This window comes from Pseudochaenichthys georgianus, chromosome 20 (assembly GCF_902827115.2).
Source record: "Pseudochaenichthys georgianus chromosome 20, fPseGeo1.2, whole genome shotgun sequence".
NCBI lineage: Eukaryota > Metazoa > Chordata > Actinopteri > Perciformes > Channichthyidae > Pseudochaenichthys > Pseudochaenichthys georgianus.
In genome coordinates this window covers 21,063,000-21,084,247 of record NC_047522.1, presented here as the reverse complement: position 1 = coordinate 21,084,247, position 21,248 = coordinate 21,063,000, and the positions used below count along the sequence as shown (strand labels likewise).

Here is a 21,248-nt window from a genome sequence, read left to right as displayed (position 1 = left end):
CTATTGTGAACAATGTGTGCTCTCCACACTTGAAGTCAATGGCAGTACAGATGCTTTTGCAGCAACCAAAGTAGACACCAGCATTCATCCTTAAATAGAACAAGAAGGGTGACGCATATTTTATTTCCTTTTAAACATTTTGGTTGTAAGAGGCCAATTTGTAATAGGCTTTGCATGCTTCATTATTAAACTGAGACTCAGGTCCTGCAATGTGTCCTATTGGCTCCTGAAGATGTTCTACCAGTATTGGTGCATCAGGGCTAGAGAGGCCAGCAGCAGATAAACACTGACCACGTGTAGTTTTACAAACATAAACATTAGCCTACTTACGTTATTAGGTAATCCCATGAGGAACATTAAGTGTCAACATGGCAAATCGAGTGTCAACACTTGCAAATATAATATGTATAACCGTTTAGCAGTGATTCAATCCTACAATCTACTCAGCTTGAGAGGGAGGTGCCTGAAATTCTGAAGTCAAAATGTGTTTTGGTCATTTTTGGTCCTCCGGAGCTGCCGTAGCTGTCATGGCGTTCCTGGAAGGAGCCGTGTATGCTGCTGGATTTATATGTTTATTATTTATTATCCGTTTATATTATATTGTAAAGACTGGATCAAGCTATAAGCCTGGAGCGAAAGGTCCGGTCGCTGTTCTGGTCGTAGCAGGGTCAGGTAACGATAATGATATTAACATACAGTTCCTCAGGTAGGCTATCTGCAGAGAAGAGTAGCCGTCAAAAGCTTAACTTGTACCTCAGTTGTAATTAAAGACATGTGTTGTACTTGCCAACCTTTTAGATATGCATTAGTGCATAAGGGCGAACAGGTAGACAACGTTTTAAAGTTCGTTAACAGTTAGCTTACTTCCTTAGCATCAGCGCTAACAACACGTAGCGTTTCTGCACTGGACTGTTCCAAGTTATCAGTAAAAGTGGGGGTGGAACTTTTTTTAAATACATATTTTCCTGCCCTACTAATACTTGTACAGACGGTATTTACCTTTAATACGAACAAGCTTGATCAACAGGTAAATATTCCATCCCTAAACTTATAAGAAGCTATTTAAAAAAACAACCACAACAAATCAGAACATTCCAAAAACAACCTTGAGAGTGGTTTTGCTTAATTTTCTGATATATATAACTCTGGTTGTAATATTGATAACAGAAACACTACATCACATTACATATAACTTGTTATACTAATAATCATCTTCATTAGAACAAATGGAGCTGGATCAAAACATGATAAACAGACCTAAATTATTAGGGTGTTTTCTGTGTATTTGCCACTGTTATACTACATCTGGAGATATATAATATACAAGTTTATTAAATATACTAAGGATGGTCTTGCCAACATTTTCCAACTAAGTCCTATGCTGCTCCTCTCCGTCATGTGTGTATGATGTGTTGACAGTGTGTGTTGTCTGTTTTCCAGGTGGCCACACCACAGAGATCCTGCGGCTGATGGAGTCCCTCTCTGCAGGATACACACCTCGACACTATGTTATCGCCGACACTGACGGGATGAGTGAGGAGAAAATCTGCTCCTTCGAAAGCTCTAAACAGAACTCAGACTCTGAGTCACAGGTACACAGCTGTCAGTAGGAGGACATTCGGTCCATGTCCCTAACTATGTCAAGACTCACTCCTGAAATGTCTCCTCCAATATGATCTGCTCAGACATATCAAGCAAATTAGAACATCCTGTCCCCTTTGACGAAAACCAAAGTGTTAGCAACAGTTCTAAATGATTTGCACAAATGTATCATCTTTGACAATTATCTTTTGGATGACCTAATTAGTATTTACTTAACTAAGGCCATCCCCAGCCCTGGACTATTTCAGTCTTTGCTTATGAAGTGATTCAAATACTTCTGGGACTCTCTGTGGAGTGTTAGTGCTCACCAGCAGGTGGCAGAAGTACGCTCTTTATTTGTGCTTTTCTTATACTTTTGACATCATTTGAGCCAGGGATACATATTACATTACATTACTGTAGACACTTTTATCCAAAGCGACTTACCTACATTCAGTACTGTGGACAATCCCCACGGGAGCAATTTGAGGTGAAGTGTCTTGCCCAGGGACACAACGACATGCTGACTGCAGTGGGACTCGAACCCTGATTCGAAGCCCAGCACACTATCCAGTGAGCCACAGCCACCTACACATATGCAACACACTAAATGAATACCTGCTTTATGCATATCTGAATACCCATTGAGAAAACACTGATGAGAAAGACTATTCAGTATTGCCGTACATTCATTTGAATAATATATATTCCTACACTCGTTTTCTGTGATATGAGCCAGTTTTACCCAAATTCCACATGCAAACGGTGACGTCATGTGCCCTTGTTCCCCAGTTCTCCATCTGTCGGATCCCACGCAGCCGGGAGGTGCTGCAGTCCTGGAGCTCCTCAGTTCTCAGCACCCTGCACGCCCTGCGCTTCTCCCTTCCTCTGGTGTTCAGACTCAGACCTGACGTGGTGAGTGCAGACAGAGAGCAGGCGGGAGCTGTTATCACACAGAAACATCACTCAGACACTTGAAGCATTCCTTCTACTATTTCAGACCTTTAATCTGGAGCCTTGGCTTTAAGATTGTACCTATACGGTCATACTATGCAGATAGGAAACTAACACTGAGACATTCTCATTCATGTACAGTGCTATCATTTGACAAATATTGCCAACGTGGTCATGCTCATTGAAATTACACGACATCAGTCTTATTAATAGCTCATTTAACCAACATAAAAGTGAATCAGTGTTCATTAGGAATGTTGCAAAATATACTATAGAAAAAAAGTATTTGAACCCATCTCATGTAGTTTGTGGCACACCAGGCACAATATCTTTACATTCCTTAGGTCTTTTTTGTTATAGTATGATAGAATGCAGGTATCTTTCTCAACAGGAAGATGAACTGTCTCTTATACAAAACACATTCCTCTCATGTGCAATGCTGTAGCTTTATAATACTGATATTACATTACATAGTCAATGCTCATGGAATTACACATTGTTGTCTTTAATAGATTGTTTTGTAAAAGCTTCAGATTTATAAACATCCTCATTTTGGAACCAGAACATGTTGATCAGATTCATTTCTCATTCCATTAGAAAAAAACAAAGAAGTGGACTAATGTAGGTATAAGTGTGTGTGGCTGTAGATCTTTAGTAAATAGAGAAGGAAATGCACGATGACTTTATGGACGCCCATGTGAGCTGTGAGAGCAGACTTGTGAGCGTCTCTCCACAGAACATGTTGGTTCTTGGTGGCTGGTTCCAAACAAAGCCGGGGACTTGGTGCCAGGGCAGTCCTCCCAGAAATTATCCATTTCTTGTGAAGGCTGCGCGGTTTGACCCGCCGTAAACCTGCAGGTCGCTCGCATGCACACTGATTCTGCACAGAAGTGTCTTTAAATTAAGAAATTCAGGAGTTGTAATCTGTACTCGCACTACCTCACTGCATTTAGATTTAATTGCAAGTCAGATTCTAACGTATTTTGTATATATTATATTGTGTTTTCTTTGGATACTCCATGGGTATACACTATATATTTTCTACTGTTGATTTGCACACTGTTTATTTGAATACTATTTATTCTATTTTACATTACATAACATTTTACATTTTAAACTTGTGTAATAAATACCAATTTGAGATAAATAAAGTACATCTAATCTATTCGAATAGAATGAAACGAAAGCATTTTTTTTATGTAATATGATACCTGACACTTGAGTAAATTAAAGACAACTTTAAAAACAGTCATTAATACATAGAAGCAGAACTAATTAATTAATTAATACATAAGATAGGGATGTCACAAGACTAGTGGAGGCACTTTGTGTGGGAGACTCTGCCTCTATGAACTTGTGAATGGATGAATGTCGACTTTACATGTATAGCAGCTTCAGGGGAACGACTGGAAAAAGCGCTATATAAATGCAGTCTATTGACAATTTGCCAATAACATTGCAATCCCATGATGTTGGCCATGAAATCAGGTTTCTTCTGCTGGGCTAACTCTGTGTTTCTCATATTTATTTGTCAGAAAACTACTTTAAGAAAGCAGACAATAACCAGATTATGAAAGTGTATGGAAATCTCTGGAGATGGAAATCTTAACTAGCGTGAGTTCTTTTACTGCAGCCAGATGGAGCTTAACATCAAGCGGGGGAAATCTACTGATGTTTATGGTAGATATTTCCCTTTTATTTACTTCACAGCACTGACCACCTAAATGAGAGTTAAAAAGTGAAGTGTTTGTAGTCCTAATGCTCACATCTGCTGCTCCATGAAGCATTTCATTCAGCAAAGTGACTCTTCCTTGTCAGTCGTTGAGCTGTGAGAAGGATTTCTGTGACTGTGTGATGGTTTCTCCAGACTCCAGAGCAGCTACGTCTGGTTTCCTGTAAACCCAAACTCCCTCAACTCCCTCAGCTTCCTCCAACCCTGAGGCCACTTATTCGTCCAAGCCCCCTCCCCCCTCTTTGAGTTTCACTGAGCTGCCTTCACTGACTCATACACATGCTCTCGTTTTTTTGCCTTTTTAAAACTTCAGACCACACTTCTTCAAGTGTTGAGGGATGGTACATGTTCATGCTCCGTCATGTGAAGCTAAAAGCATACTACTCAACTCTCCGAAGGTTTAACAACTAACACATGCATCATTTCCTGTCCGCTCCTCTAGCTTTAGGCTTTTTCCTGACTCAAATAAATCAGTGTCTACCTGTGACCTCCATCACAGCTGGTGGTAGTCACTGCTGTAGCTGTGAGTCACTGATAAACCATAAAGCCACAAAAAAAACCAGATATATTGACTTCCATTGTAAGCGCTTGTGATTTAGTCATGGGTATAATGGCCAAGGTTTAATACAGATCAACCCAATTCAAACAATAGTTATCATTGATCATACTTTAAAGAAACAGATGTCTGAACTGTGAGCCAGATTGGAAAAAAATCTTAAAACGGTATAACATTTGTAAATATCTACAAAATACATAAACATATTAAAATGAATGCATATTATACCACACCCAAATATGTTCCACATGCACTGTTCTTTGGAAACATTAGTGCATGGATATCAGTTTTCTACATTGGACCCTTCACCTCTCTTTGTCATGGAAAACAAGAAAAACGTGATTTTTTTGTTGTTGTTGAATAAATTAAATCCGTCTGTCGTGGACACAAGGGATTACATATATATTGATTTGAAAACACATCATCCAATTGTTCCTTTACCCAGCACATGTCACCTGACTCCAAATCTCTATGTAGCTTATATAACTCTAACTATGTGTCACTTCCTGGACATGTGCTCATCCCCTCCTCCTCTCTCCCTGTCTGTTGTTTCAGGTGCTGTGCAACGGCCCGGGGACCTGCGTTCCCCTGTGTGTGGCAGCACTCCTGCTAGGAATTCTGGGAATGAAGAAAGTCCTGATAGTTTATGTGGAGAGCATTTGTCGGGTGCAGACGCTGTCGCTCACAGGGGAAAATCCTGTACCCATATCAGACTATTTCTTCGTGCAGTGGTCCTCTCTGAGAGACAAATATCCCAAGTCCATTTTCCTCGGGAGAATAGTGTGAAAACATCTGTTACATTTAAATATAATAAAACACATTATAATGTTTGCTAATGCTTGTGAATAAATGCACTATTTTTTACTTTTGAGTTGTGTTAATGCCTTGTTGAGTTGATAATCCGTTTCAATGACAATGATAATTAGTTATCAGGGGCTTTGGGACATCAAGCACTTTAGTTCTTCGTTGGTTTTTAACATGATGAATGTTGTGCTTTTGTGTGATAAGTGCCTGTGGAAGCATGTGAAACAACAGGAGGCCGAGGGTGGAGCCTTGGGTAACACCACGGGTCAGAGAGGAGGAGGCATCAAAGAGAACTACAGGGAATGTTTGATAAATAACATTTAAGAGGCAGCATCCCTGTTGCTAATTTTAAAGGTGATCCAATAAGGTTGGATTATAAGAGACAAATGAATGCCCAAATTCAAAAATGTTACTAACTGAATGAGTCCATGAAAGGGGTATCGTTTCAAATGTCGCTTTTTGGTGTTCAAAGCATTGTCACAGCTCTGTTTTTCTTTCTTTGTGCCGTGTTTCCTGTTCCTGGATGGAGCCACTGGACAGGAAGAGTTCTGGGATGATTTCTTGAACTAAACCGAATAGGAGGAGGGAAGACAAGGAGCAAAACTTTCCGAGTCAGTGTGACATCTGGCGCTATTTATAGGACAGATCTCAGAGAATCTGGAGAAGAAACACCCAGCTGTAGGAGAGGAGAAACTCCTTTCTGTTTGTTCACACTGACCACTCATACTGGACCACTTTAGCCCATAGCGAATCAGTAAACTTTTGGAGTTACTAATGGAGTGAAAACTGGGAAACAGATGGCTGTGTGACCTGTGCAACAAGTTCATAAAGTAGGTGTTGGTATGAAACTGTAAAATCTATAAAAAAAACGACAAACTCTACAATAAGTATATGTCAAAAGCTAGATAAGTGTTCCTGATGAAAGGGTTCACTCCTACAGAGGCTTAGGCATAGAAGAGTAAACACAGCTGCAGCTAATGGGAGTTCAAATGGATAGGCCAACATTTCAATTCAATTATTTCCATTTAGTCTGTTCTAAAGTAGATTTAGGAATCATTGGGCAGCTTGTACAGAATTAAGCATTAGTTTCCTGACTGCTAAATGACTGCGTCAATGGAAAACCAGATCACAGTGTTTATAATGCATTTATAATCAAATTGGAATTAACATTTCAATATGTTCCACGGTACAGCGGGGTAGGATTTTAAAATGAAATGTATAAAAGGTTTCATTTTAATATAGTAATAGAAGGCCAAAACAAATATGAACATATAACTTGGATGTTGCATTTTAATTTTTACTTTCAGATAATTTTGTGGTAATTTAATACTGCAAATGGATGAATTGTGTTTTAATGTAATTTCAGTTTATATATATGTTTCAATAGACAATACTGCATCAGTAGTACTTTTACTTCAGATAGTGATAATAGTTATATTCAAGTTCAAAATCTGTGTGAACACTGTGATACAGTTTATGAGCCATCCTTGAGGAGCAGCATGAGGGGGAGGGGCCTATTACAAACCAGCCCCTCTGATTGGCTGTTGAGCAGCGTCCATTATTTGGGGCAGTTTTTTGCAGAGTGAGTGAGAGCTGCAGAAAGCTCAGTGTCTCTGGTCCTCTCCTCTGACAAACTCACGGAATACTTTCCTCCTGTCTGCGTGTTCAAGAGAGAAGCAGCTGTAGCTTATAGGAGTCCTCCACCGCAGCATCTGTGCTACACTGTAGCTAAGGATACTCTTTCGGGTTTACAAGAAGAAGAAACGAACAAGAAAATGACACATTTTAATAAAGGACCGTCCTACGGATTATCTGCAGAAGTGCGAAGCAAAGTAAGTATTTACCTTTGTGTTTCAGGGAGGGGGGTTACTCAGACACTTTGAGAAGTTAACAAATACTTTTTGGACCTGAGCCATAAACACATAGCCCGTTAACGCTGGCTCTTTCTCCGGGAGAAAAGCAACACGCCGAGCACAAAGCCATTCAACTAAGTGCCCGTTTAATGTGCATTGGCGAACGGTCAACGCTGCCTAAACTTTGGGAATTTCCCAGACATTTCGGTGCTCTTTTCAGCACATAAAAAGTCAAGAATGCGTTCAAACGGTAAACTAACAAAGGCAGGAGAAAGAAATGTGAAATGTGATCCAACAGTTGAGATTTTAGTACAAAAGTCCAGCGTGAAAGTGCAGCTCCTTGACTTTAACGGTTTAAAGTTGTGTGTTCGTTATAGTAAACCGTGTAAAACATTGTGTTACACATGAAGCAACTGTATCCCCCCCTCAATGATGGAAAACTCTCCTTTTACCCTTGTTTATGCATTGGTTTAATTTAAACTGCTTATTTTGTTGACTTTACCCACCGTGTGTTTGCATTGTTAACATTACTTTTCATTATTTTATTAAAGGGATATGATAAGGCAAGGCAAGTTTATTTATATAGCACTTTCAACACAAGGCAATTTAAAGTGCTTTACAAAAAATGAAAGACATGAAGCATTAAAAAAGAAAAGCTAATAAAATAAACATTAAAAGGAAAAATACATGGATAAAAGTTACAGTGCAGTTTAAGATGTGAATAAACATTACAAGAAAAAGTACATGGATAGAAATCCAATTGTTTGTGAAAGTAGGGCTGTGTGTCTGGGTCCTGGTATACATATGCGACATGTATTGATTTCCAATCTGTTGTCTGATGATTGCACTATTTTAAAGTTAGATTGCCATGTAGCATTAATGGTATTTTAGTAGCTTTATGGTATTAAGTATGATAATAAAGGAAAGTGTGCAACAGGAGGCTACACTGCAAAAACGAGTCAGTTTTTAAATAAAGAGATATAAATGATGTCTGTCTGGATGCAGACTGGTGGGGGTTGTAGGAAATGTCCAATGGATGACATCATCAGAAAATCATTGCACATTGACTTTAGTGCATTTTAATGGCATGTGTTGCATATAGTGACACCGAGAAGTTTATTTATAAAATACAGTGTTTTCAATCATGAACCACAAATCACATGTGCCGCTCACCATTTTTAAAGCTCCCTGTAATTTCCAAATGGTTTTCCATTACTTCAGCACACATGGATGGCCACTGGTTTAACAGTGCTGTGAAATGTGTTGACCGGCAGCAGTTTGGTCATCCATCATAAGGAACGGCATATCTGATTTTAGTGAAGTTTGAAGTTCTGCAAAAAGTCCTCGGATAGATTATTGTTAGCCTATGATGCTAAAACTGGTGATTTTCCATAATACCAGTGTCTAACCATGGATTGTTCAGTAAGTAGCTTGTAAAATGGAGAATAATAGAAATAACTGTTGATAAACCACAATGCAATCCAACCACAGGGACTTAAGCCAACTTGATTTGGACATCCCTGCTGTACGCAACAGTCAACGTCGAAAATAGTCAAAAAATGCTGCATTAGACTTCCCCAGAGTTTCCAGCACGTTAATCAAGTGGGCAGTGTGACGGCTGACTTTATTTTGTACTTTATATCCATTTCATAACTTTTTGGGAGCGGAAATGTATCTTTACTGACAAAAGAACATTGACTTTTGACAAAACAACAGCATGGACATTGCTCTTCAAGAACACCTTGTCCATGTTGGCCTGAAGCTGAGGTTCAAAGTCACTTCTCAACTTGTCCATTCAGTAGCTGCTCCTGGAGAAATGCCCAGATTGGATTGGAGATCTACAATTTCATGTCACTTCGGTAAACACAGACCTCCAGAGGTGCTACTTAATGGAGTTTAGGTGTGAACTTTTAACCTTGTGTGTTGATAGGATTTGCATTACAGTGTTGATTATGGAATTGAATTAGTCAACCACTTGAGATGTCCCGCCCCTTAACCTATCATGTACAATGTGTTGGAGCTCTAGCCAATCAAAGCCGAGTGTTACAGGGAACTTTGATTGTACCCTTTGCAGTCGATTTGCATGCACACAAACCCTATAGCACACTCCAGGAAAGGGGAAACCCCCAACAGCATAATAGGGCCTCTACATTTTCCATTTGGAGGTATGTGTATTCTAAACCCGACTGTAATGTGGCAACTGCAGTCACGTAGACCCAGTTAATTGCAGAAGAACCTCCTCTGTCAGGGAGTGCACATAAATAAAAGGAGGGTGGCAGGCGGGGGCCCATCTGGGTTCCATTGCAGTGGTGTGATCAGTAGCCCATGCTCTTCTTCTCCGTGCTGCATACATCACATTCCTGAAATCCTTCAGCAAAAACCCCTCGACGAGGACCCCATCCATCGGCCCACCGCCTTTCACTTCCACTCTGCGGTGAGCATCAGGGTTTTATAGTTGGGTAGCAGACATTTGGATTAAAAACAAGTCAGTTGTGGCGCTTTTTTTGCTGTAGGAACTACAGTATCACATCGGATGTGTACACGACAGGGTATCCTGATTAGAACGGGTTATTTAGATGAACATATTGTATTTATCTAATTATTACCTCAACTTCGAAAGTCATAGGTTGTGAATGATTACCATATTGTTTTTGTTAACCGGTAATAATATAAAAAGCCATTGGCGTATTTTTGGATCTCACTTCCCAGAGATCGCCCTCTTGTAATTTTTCCTGGGAGTGTCGTACAGACGCTCAATTTGTAACGCCAACATGACAAACACTTTGATCAGAGAGCCGACGCTTTAAACAACACGGTTACCTCATTCTGCGGTCGTGACCTAACACTACTCGCAAATATTGTAAACGTGGGAAAAGGCGATCACATACAGCCTCGGTTAATATATTAAACATGTGCTTATCGGAGATGTGCTTATCGGAGATGGAGTTGTTTGATTTGAACTGTAAGCAGTATCGACACTTTTTACAAGCGGTGGAAGGATTATTATAAAACTACAGGAAACAGGAAATCAGTCCATTGTGCAATAAAAGTGAATTATTTTATCAGTCAATAAAAGGCTTTGGAAGCACATGTTTCAGGGGAAATGGAAAGCAGATAGATTTCCTTTGTGTGACTGGAAAAAGAAACTGGCCTCGTGGAACATTTTAAAATTATGACATTATTCTGTATATTTTATTCCCTTTTCCTGTTTTAAATTCGGCTCACAAAGAGAGGCAGTTATGTGCTTTGTGTACAAAGAAAAGTGAAACCAGAGACTCTCGAGCTTTCCGGGTTATCTTGTCTTTTTTATTTCAAGAGCTCTCACTTGACTTGTTTTGAGGTGTTTGCGCAAGGTCTGACTGGTCTGGCAACAACTCTCTGCCATGAGCTTTTCAGCGCGTCTGCTCCGATCACAGCTTTTCACTGCGGTCATGAACTCTGAGGAACACATCAGGATCGGCCGGTGTGTATCGACAATGTAAAAATGCTAAAAGCTTCAAACATTTCTGTCAATACAGGAGAAGACGGTAGAGATGGGAACTATGCTACATAACTTTATTTCCATCGTTATTTTGTATTTATTTGACTTTATATCTTCAGCAAGACACTCCATTAAGCTGTGGCATGATGGAATGAAGCTACCTTTTTCAATTGTGCGATTACCATAACAAAAAGAACTGGTAAATCTAACATTGGATAGCTCACCGAGAAAAGCATTATAGCCATTTTTGATGCCTTCCCTTTGCTGATATAAAATGTCTTGAAACGCTAACCGTAGCATATGACTGAATTCTTGAGCGTCTCTCCCACCCCCGTCCTGGAGCGTCTGTTTGTTTTGCCTGTGGGTGGCGTCCGGCGGTCCTATCGGCACACACATTGATTGTGTTAGTGTGTGCAGAGCTGCTGGAGAGGAGAAGTCAAACAGCTCTGGTGTAACTGATGACAGCTCCGTTCATCTGCAAAACAGACCTCCTCCTGACAGGCGAATCTACGCCTACCTTTCTGTGGTTTATCATCATATTTATCGCTCAATGTGAGGATTATCTCAAGGTGGACTGATTTTAAAAAGCAAACCTGCGTCATTCTGAAATGCATAGATACTCTTGTGGCGGAGCTTTCACAATCTGGAGGTTAAATAGTTCTTTGCTATCACTCATTTTCTATTTAGTCTTCGTCCTGTGTCCTTGTTTTTATCATGTTTATTCAACCTCCTCCATATGTTCCTTTTGCCAAAGTGCAGTTGGACAAAAGTCAGAGCATTTTGAGTGTTATCGTCAAAGACAACCCTAAATATTTTTCTTAGTTAGTTTATTTGGGTTATGAAGGTCTTATTTTAGTCATCAGATTATATTTCACATGTTTTCTTTACATACAGAAGTAACCAGTTAAGTGCCTTGTGTACCAGGACAAGTTGAATTTGAAAATACTGCATATCGTATTCAAGCACTAGAGATCCATATTTTCATATTTTTCAAGACTTGAATTGTGGTTGCTTAATGTGATTGTATAAAAATGTTGACTCCTAATTTGATTGAAACCAGGACACCTTCAAATTTGAGAGGCTAAAAACTGATCATCTAATTGACTATTGAATGAATCATTGCTGTTTTGTGAATGTCTGTCTGTGCTGTGTTACCCACTAGCACAGTCGTCATGGCGAAGGCTCTCGAGTAATGTGCTGACAGCAGAGTTCTGCACGGTGTGTTGTGAGAGCAGCCTGTGATTACCGAAGCACAGAGATGCCTCCAATTTAGACTCGCAGGAAAGACTCCCTTCCTGAGGCTATTGTTCAGCTCCAGAAAGAACACATTTATCATGTACACCGTCCTCACTTATATGAATGGAGTTAATCCGGTGATGCTGAAAAATGCTCGGTTGTCCGGCAAAAAGTTTGAACCACGCTCAACTTTTACAAACATTGTTATAACTGGCCAACCACTTGCTGCACACGAACACATTCCTGGTGTGTCTATGCCGGTCTTTAAGGTTAAATAATAACCGTGCCGATCACTTTCCAGAGTATAACCATGTCTCGTAGTTTCATAAACCTCTGTGAAGTTATTTGGCGTTTTACAACCCTCATAGATCCATTTCTTAAACTTGACTTCTGAACAGCCACTTTGTAAAATAGTTTTCTCGATTCTTTCTGCCGTTAGGATTGTGTGGAGCAAGATGTTCCAGACACTGCACTTTGCCTGTGGCCTTCAGTCTTTGATAAACACATTATTGTTTTACAGATTACTGCTATCCGCATTGTGGCTACCATCAAATTGGAAACTACAAGTTGTAGACTAAAGTGGGGTTTCTGTTTGCTGTAGGTTAAAGCTTTTGCTGAAATGTCCAAATGATAATCTTTACTAAATCTTTGGGTTAGACTTTGACTGGAATCCTTTGAAAGCAACTGTTTTTTCAACTGCGATTGGGTTTGTTGGTTTGTTGGTCAAGATTACGGAGCGACTTTTGGCCAGATTTCCATGAAACTTGGTTTAAGGGTGTAGCATTGGCCAAGGAAGAAGCCATAACATTTTGGGGCGGATACGGGCTGGACTTGGCAATCTGAGTATCCACCTAGTTGGGAATCAACCTGGTCCCATCATGATTTACTGTTTACTCTGAATATCTGAGGGGAGGAGACGACCAGACGTAGGAAGAGGATACTCTGTGTTTTGGGTAATTGCGATGGGCATAGCATCGTACACACTATATAATTAACCAAAAGAGGCTGATTGTTCGCTGACAGATGAATTGATGGAGGAAATAATGCAGCCAGATCTATTCTTCTCTTGTGAAACTCTGACTTGATGACACGGCTGCTCTCGCCACACTTTGTGGTATGTTGGGAGTTTTTCATGCGCCGCTTATATATTAATGAATAGCTGCCGCTCTGTTTGCTCAGCCTTGGTTCAGGACTCGGCCATGTGTATGTGACAAAATGCTAAGCAGCTTCATGCTGATTAACCACTGTGGTTGGATGGTTTTGTTATGTTTCACATTACTATCAGACTTTCTTATCTGAATGCCTGACTGAAACCGGTTCAGACTACATAACTGTGATTGTTCGTTCCTGTGAGAGTGTTAAACAGTAGCTCTGAACCCTTTTTTTTTTTTTTTTTAAATGTGAGTAGTTTGATGCTGTCATCAGGAAATGCTTTTGGGTACAGAGATTAAATGGCGCAGGGGTTTGTCGGATTTTCCATTCCAGCTGGCTCACATTTCAGATTTCACCCTTCCAGATTTTCCCCTCAGAAGCTCAGTTTCCATCGTAAGAATCGGATCCCTTTTTCCAATGTCTGCTTTTCCCCCCCCTTTTTTTCCTGAGAGTTTTTTGGCAATCTTCCTCGATAATAACTGCCGGGAGTCGTGAAGAGAGAATTACTCCCCCTCTCTAATCATTCCAGCTCCTCAATGGGGTTCCTCTCCTCTGATATCATGAGTAGTGGAGAAGATGTAACCTTTCACTGTAACCTTTCACTGGGGCACAACATCCTGTTTGGCTTTTAACAAGAGCTGGGAGGAGGAGAGAGGATATGAAAAAAATTCATATTTGTGTTTTCATTTCATGACGGCAAGACACATTTCTGACTGCGCAATGCACTCAATGTTATAGGTCATATAACTAACTAAAACGTTGCCAATAGGTTATTCCTTTGAGTAATTGTCAATGCAAAAATGAGGGAAATAAAGAGCTTTTTGAACATTAAAGCATGGAGACATGTCACAGTAGACACTAAATGTGAACCTGAATGAGCACAATACAATATGTCCTCTCTAATAATGTAGAAAACTATGTGATCTGCAGGTGACAGCTGGCATTTTCAGGGGGGTAAATATTTCTGTGGTATGATAACTGCATAGCAAGACAGCACAAGAAAAGGTGTACATATGGACATGGAAACATGGGCTGGATACCTGTTGTCTTTTCAGACATTTCATAGATTGAATGATCAATCAGTTTGAAAAGGCAACATAATCTGCAGATCAGTAACTAGTTGATTCAGGACACGGGGAATATTTTGAAAATGTAAATGAGAAATTACGTGTTTTGGAGGAATCGCATCACGAAGAAACAAATACTATTGAAGAATCAAAATGTCAGTATGGTCAAATCACAGGAAGCACACCGTTTGTTAAAGGCTAAATGTGTGTTGAAAGACTTTTTGAATGAAGCATTGTGGAGACATCTCGGTATACAAATGGTATTTTCCGGACTAAACTAAACATATTTACTTTTTATTTACAAAACATCCAACTATAAACTGATGAGTCCCTCAATCATATCTCAATTGAAATATCAGTCAAAAATATTCGCCATTTAGTTATTTTTTCCAAATTCTGCAGCCCTTAAACTTGAGCAGGTGACTTTGAAGAGTAAAAAATACATTCAGTGTTTTCATGGTGAAATAGTGGCGGCTCACTGAAACCTGAGATAGACACAGATGGTTTTTATCTCTGGGATTCTTCTCCGAGTGTAAGCTGAGTAGACTCTGCGCCCGGCTGTGGATGAGCAGTCTGGGATGTTTACTCTGTGTCAGCCAATACTTAAACTCTGTTTAGAGATGGGCGGAGGATTACGGTACAGATTGAATCTCTCTCATTGCAACACTTTGTCCGTCTAGTGTTGAAGAACTGAGGGTGTGATTTAAGGGTTTGGTACACCTGAAACAGTATTTAGTCAAATGTGTACTTCAATAACATCTCAATTCAAAGTATGTACCTGTTCTCCCTGATATCTCTCTCTGAGCTCTGTGTTGTACATGACTATGGCCACTTTCAGACTGTTTCTCTTCGAAGGCCGGCTGGTTGTAAACTGGAAAAGTGAAGAATGACTTAAGAGCTTCAGTTAAAGGTTAAAAACCGGTCCCTTCAATTGAGGAAACAGTCAAAAAGAAAACAAGATGAGAAAAAGAGTAGTTCATTCTTTCACACATCACTGAAAGCTAAATACCATTTACACTCAAGTAAATTGTGTCATTGCTTGTTTTGTATGCATGTTTCTTGTCTTAGTTTGAAAGAGACTTCTAATGAGCTCAAATCAAGTCCATTTATATTCCATGATCGTTGGAAAGTCTGAGTATTGTTATTTTGATGTGTTTTGTGTGAACCAGTCAGTGTAGGGGACTTTTTCCTCATGTTCATGAAGGGTCCCATTGTTACTGCGGTATGTGTGTCAGTGTATGCAATACCTGTGTGGATCCAAGCATCTCATATTACAACTTATTAGATAACCTATCGAGTGGTTTGACGTCTTTGTACTCCCTATCATCTTTACGTGGTTATTTACTACTCGACTGACTAGTGAAAGTACATTTATATCAGACCTACGGTCTCTTTCACTGCAGCAGGTTTAACATGATGCTTTTTCTCTCAGATTGCTCAGAAATATGACACACAAAAGGAAGAGGATCTCCGATTCTGGATTGAGGAGAGAACACAAATGCCCATTGGAGAGAACTTCACGAAAGGCTTGAAGGACGGAGTCATCCTCTGCAAGTAAGTATCACACAGAAACATGGCGCGGCAGATCAAAGAGATATCCTCTGGGGTTTCCGTCTGATTCATGTTGTGCTTTCCTTTCTCTTAAGTCTGATTAATAACCTGCAACCTGAGTCAGTGAGGAAAATCAACCACTCACAGCTGAACTGGCACAAGGTAAGACACTCATTCATGAAGCTTTCTCTGCTTTATTTGTGCTGTTGTTGCTTCCTCCTGGTTTTGCTCGACACCCAGCCCCCATCATTTCCTCTTTTTTTCCATTGCAGCTGGAAAACCTTGGGAATTTCATCAAAGCCATCCTGGCCTATGGCCTAAAGCCCAATGACATCTTTGAGGCCAATGACCTGTTTGAAAGTGGGAACATGACTCAAGTCCAGACCACACTGCTCGCGCTGGCCAGCATGGTGAGGACAGGGGGGCATTGTCCGCTGAGGAACACATTTTCTATTGTTGCAGGAAATGCATCGAATGTCATGTCAGGGCTTTGATGAGCATGTTCTCTCTTCCAGTCAAAGACCAGAGGTTCGGACACAAAGATTGATATCGGAGTGAAATATGCAGACAAACAGACCCGACATTTTGATGACGAGAAGATCAAGGCCGGTCAGTGCGTCATCGGACTGCAGGTAACTATCACTGGAGATAAGGGGACTCTTATGACGACTCATGAACTGGATGTAACTGAGAGCTTGTGTTTAGTTTAAATATAACCGCTGTAGTTCCAGAGAAATAAACAGAGGCTGCCTTTTCCCTAGTCTTATTTCTACTGCGGTGAAGCAACCATTGGAATCTAAGTTAAAGCATTCAAATGAATAAAAGGTTGAGGTACATGTGAATGGTTCAAAACAACAAGGCTGATGTATAATTGGATTTCCTATCTTCCTTCGTCCTCAGATGGGGACAAACAAGTGTGCGAGTCAGGCGGGGATGACTGCGTACGGCACCAGGAGACATCTGTATGATCCAAAGACCCAGACGGACAAACCCTTCGACCAGACCACCATCAGCCTGCAGATGGGAACCAACAAAGGAGCCAGCCAGGTTGAAACCCACTCCTCTTTTTATGCTTCTCTTATTAGATCTTTTTATTTCCAACAGATCCCGAGAGGAGACTTAAACGGTTAAATACTAGAAGGGCACAAAGTGAGCAGACCCTGCCAAGGCTGTTCCCATAAGTGAAAAATAATGTGTAAATCCACCCCGGAGTCAGATCAGCTTAAGTTGAATGTGTTTTTGGCACAACAGCCAAAGTTGACGCGGGTAATATCACTTACTGTACAACCCTCACTTCAAAAAACCCGAACTATCCCTTTAAACAGATGTACTTCCTGGAACTTGTCCAATTAGAACAGAGTGTTTAGCAGAGATGGGAAGTAGTGGAGTACAAATACTTCGTTACTCTACTTAAGTACATTTTTCTGGTATCAGTAGCCTACTTTACTCCACTACTTGTTTTTCTGACGACTTTTTACTTTTACTTCTTACATGTTGAACACAAATACCTGTACTTTCTACTTCTTACATGTTGAACACAAATACCTGTACTTTCTACTTCTTACATGTTGAACACAAATACCTGTACTTTCTACTTCTCTCATTTTGAACACAAATACCTGTACTTTCTACTTCTTACATGTTGAACACAAATACCTGTACTTTCTACTTCTCTCATGTTGAACTCAAATACCTGTACTTTCTACTTCTTACATGTTGAACACAAATACCTGTACCTTCTACTTCTTACATGTTGAACTCAAATACCTGTACTTTCTACTTCTTACATGTTGAACACAAATACCTGTACTTTCTACTTCTCTCATGTTGAACTCAAATACCTGTACTTTCTACTTCTTACATGTTGAACCCAAATACCTGTACTTTCTACTTCTCTCATTTTGAACACAAATACCTGTACTTTCTACTTCTTACATGTTGAACACAAATACCTGTACTTTCTACTTCTCTCATGTTGAACTCAAATACCTGTACTTTCTACTTCTTACATGTTGAACACAAATACCTGTACTTTCTACTTCTCTCATGTTGAACTCAAATACCTGTACTTTCTACTTCTTACATGTTGAACACAAATACCTGTACTTTCTACTTCTCTCATGTTGAACTCAAATACCTGTACTTTCTACTTCTTACATGTTGAACACAAATACCTGTACCTTCTACTTCTTACATGTTGAACTCAAATACCTGTACTTTCTACTTCTTACATGTTGAACCCAAATACCTGTACTTTCTACTTCTTACATGTTGAACACAAATACCTGTACTTTCTACTTCTTACATGTTGAACACAAATACCTGTACTTTCTACTTCTTACCTGTTGAACTCAAATACCTGTACTTTCTACTTCTCACATGTTGAACACAAATACCTGTACTTTCTACTTCTCTCATTTTCCAAACAGCTGGTTCCTTTAGTCTGAATGTGTGTTGGTGCGTGGTCATTATTCTTCAGAGTCATTGCGTGCCTATTGATTTGAACACGATCCGTGTATCCATCACTTCCTGGTCTTCTCTAAAGAAGAGGGACCAATGGAAACGTTGTCATGTTGCCGTTGTTCAGCATGGAAACATTCATTAGCTAACAATGACATTATTGTTCTATTAATATAAAGGGAGGTCAGGTACTCTTTAAAACAGCTGCTAGTTATGGGTACTTGTTAGTGAAGTACATTTCAAAGCCCATAAAGTACTGACTAAAGTTCTTTACTCAAGTAAAAGTAAAGAAGTTTAGTCAGTACTTTAGTCAGTACTTTAAACACGAGTATCTGTACTTCCACTTGAGTAAAGGATGTGTATACTTTTGCCATCTCTGGCGTTGAGTACCAGTGTATGATTTCCACCTCCATCATGTTAACTTTCCGCTCCCCCCCCCCCCCCCCCCCCCCCCCCCTCAGGCGGGCATGTCGGCCCCCGGGACCCGCAGAGACATCTACGACCAGAAGACGGCGCAGCAGCCGATGGACAACTCCACCATCTCCCTGCAGATGGGCACCAACAAGGTGGCGTCCCAGAGAGGTATGAGTGTATATGGTCTGGGCCGACAGGTGTACGACCCCAAGTACTGCGCCCCCCCCACAGAGCCCGTGGTCCACGCAAACGGCAGCCAGGGCACCGGCACCAACGGCTCGGAGATCAGCGACAGTGACTATCAGGCAGAGTTCCCAGAGGAGGAGTACCAGGGAGCGTACCAGGACGAATACAGCCCCCACTACACCGACCAGGGCATTGACTATTAGAGGAGACCCCCACCTCCACATCAGTATTACCTAGTGTATTTTATAAACCACACAACAGAGCAAGTCTTTTGCTATCCTCACTATGTTTTTTTCCTTCTTCTCGGAGCATACAATGAAATGTTGCTTTCCTTCTTCACCTTTTTTTTTTTAAGGCTGTGAGAAGCTGTAGTGGCATATATTAATGAGACAAGAGTGATGATGTTTTAAGCTTAAGAGCATTCCCTTTTTTAATACCCACTTTTTTAAAAAGATGTTTAAATGATGGAGGTAGTGATAACGTTGTGGGCTGGCGGTGTAGCATCAGGTGAAGCTGCTGCATTCAGTGCGTGTTCCTGGACTGAAACTGGGCTAATGATCCACGTGAGAGGAACGACATGATTTATCTTCATCTTATCCAGCCTCTGTCCAGTCAGACTGGAATTCCTTCTTTTATTTGTACTTCATGTAATCACTAGATAGTGTTTCCTTCTTTTAATGACGGTTCAGACGACCAAACCAAGCTGACTTTTACTCTACAGACGTACTTCCTCGTTCCATTAAATGACCTATATTTTCATATTATTCCTCTTGTATTCTCAAACTGTATTTATTGCAATGTCTCTCATTGTAAAGCAGTCCACTGTTATATGGTTTGTAAAGAAAATGGTATGTTATGAATAAAGCCTTACATTCTTAAATTCTGGGACCCTGTCTGCACACTATTGTTACAGAAATCACAACCGGCTACATTAATTTCTTTAGCTTCAAAGTGGTTGTATAGGAACATATAACGCCATTTCATGCTGCACTGCCTTTAAGAGGGGACATATAGGAGTGTGTACTATTCATAGTTAATGAATAGCAACGAGCAGTAACAGGAGGATGGTGAAAAAACGATTATAGCCCTGGTGTTTGTACAAACAACGGTCACGCATGACTTCATTTTAAACTAAGTGGAATACAGGCATCATATGATGGCTAACTCAATATTATAGGGGGTTTTGTTTATCATTAGAAAGGCTTAAAGGCTCTGTCTTGTGATGCCCTGTCTTCATTTGTTTCAATTAGGCAACAAATCCCATGTGCAGCAAATCAATGTTTCGTATCAACTGCCAAAGCCTGATATATATTATCACAATCTTCCATAAAACGCACCAAAAAATATTAGATAATAAAGAAGAAAAACAATATTAAAGAATTAGAATAACATTACCTTTTATTTTTGACGTAAGCATGTTTCTTTTAATTAGTGATTTTGCCATAGGCCAAAAGGGACAGTAACTGATATCTAAAATACAGACCTTGTCAAGGGATTGCAAAAACATTTGTCGTCCATAGATAGCAACATCCATGGCAAACGGGGAGATAAAACTGTCTGGCTGTGAAAAAGGAAACAAGCATGGCTAACTTTAAACTAATCTTATTTATCAGTGCTCTCCATTGTTTGTACAGTTTCCATACTGTTCCGCATGTTTACTCTCTAAGGTCATGAGTGTTTCCAAAAGCCATGCAGATTGTTTTGTGATGCCACCCTGAGCCCCTGCACCCTCCTGGTTAAATGTAGTCATCTCTCATTGTGGATCAAACAGGCTCTGTGTGTCCTTCAGAGAGCGGAGGACAAAGAATGAGCAGCCAATGGGCTTCGTGAGAATGTGATGGCATTCATTCAAAGCCCCCCCCCCACCACCATCCCGTCCGCTGCTCAGGAATAATCACCGCTTTGTGCCGGCCTGAGGAATCCAGGGTGAAAACGCAACTCAATTATAGAGAGGCAATCCAAAAAAACATGGTAACCGCGGCAACCACAGAGGGCCCTTTAGGGGAGGAATAAAAACACACAACCCCGTCCTGCAGCCTGAAACCAACACGGTGGTGCTGGGACCCTCCCACTGCTCGAGGGCCAACAACATGTCAGGGTGGGGGGGGGTTGTGATAAATGATGCAGCATTTTCATTGGCCCAGAGAAGAGCCACAGCATGGGGCTGCCTCAGGTCGGTGGTGTCAAACCTGAGCAGTTAATGACACCGCCTTCACGTAAG

General features: G+C 40.4%; 2 protein-coding genes across 3 annotated transcripts; both read left to right on the top strand.

Moving 5' to 3' along the window:
• Nucleotides 1-253: 253 nt before the first annotated feature.
• Nucleotides 254-5,687, top strand: LOC117466098 (UDP-N-acetylglucosamine transferase subunit ALG14-like). The gene is made up of 4 exons (XM_034109250.2): nucleotides 254-672; nucleotides 1,441-1,592; nucleotides 2,374-2,496; nucleotides 5,379-5,687. Exons 1-4 carry the CDS (start codon nucleotides 483-485, stop codon nucleotides 5,607-5,609), a joined length of 696 nt encoding a protein of 231 aa, XP_033965141.1. The 5' UTR covers nucleotides 254-482; the 3' UTR covers nucleotides 5,610-5,687.
• A 1,524-nt stretch (nucleotides 5,688-7,211) lies between these two features.
• On the top strand, nucleotides 7,212-19,907 carry cnn3a (calponin 3, acidic a). 2 transcript variants are annotated; one of them, XM_034109242.2, is made up of 7 exons: nucleotides 7,212-7,459; nucleotides 15,849-15,970; nucleotides 16,063-16,129; nucleotides 16,240-16,377; nucleotides 16,483-16,599; nucleotides 16,868-17,014; nucleotides 18,889-19,907. In XM_034109242.2, the coding sequence occupies exons 1-7, from the start codon at nucleotides 7,403-7,405 to the stop codon at nucleotides 19,228-19,230; spliced, it is 990 nt and encodes a 329-aa protein (XP_033965133.1). In that variant the 5' UTR covers nucleotides 7,212-7,402; the 3' UTR covers nucleotides 19,231-19,907. The 2 variants fall into 2 exon arrangements, with proteins under 2 accessions (XP_033965133.1, XP_033965134.1); XM_034109243.2 differs by lacking the exon at nucleotides 7,212-7,459 and adding an exon at nucleotides 9,812-9,914.
• The last annotated feature ends 1,341 nt before the right edge of the window (nucleotides 19,908-21,248 follow it).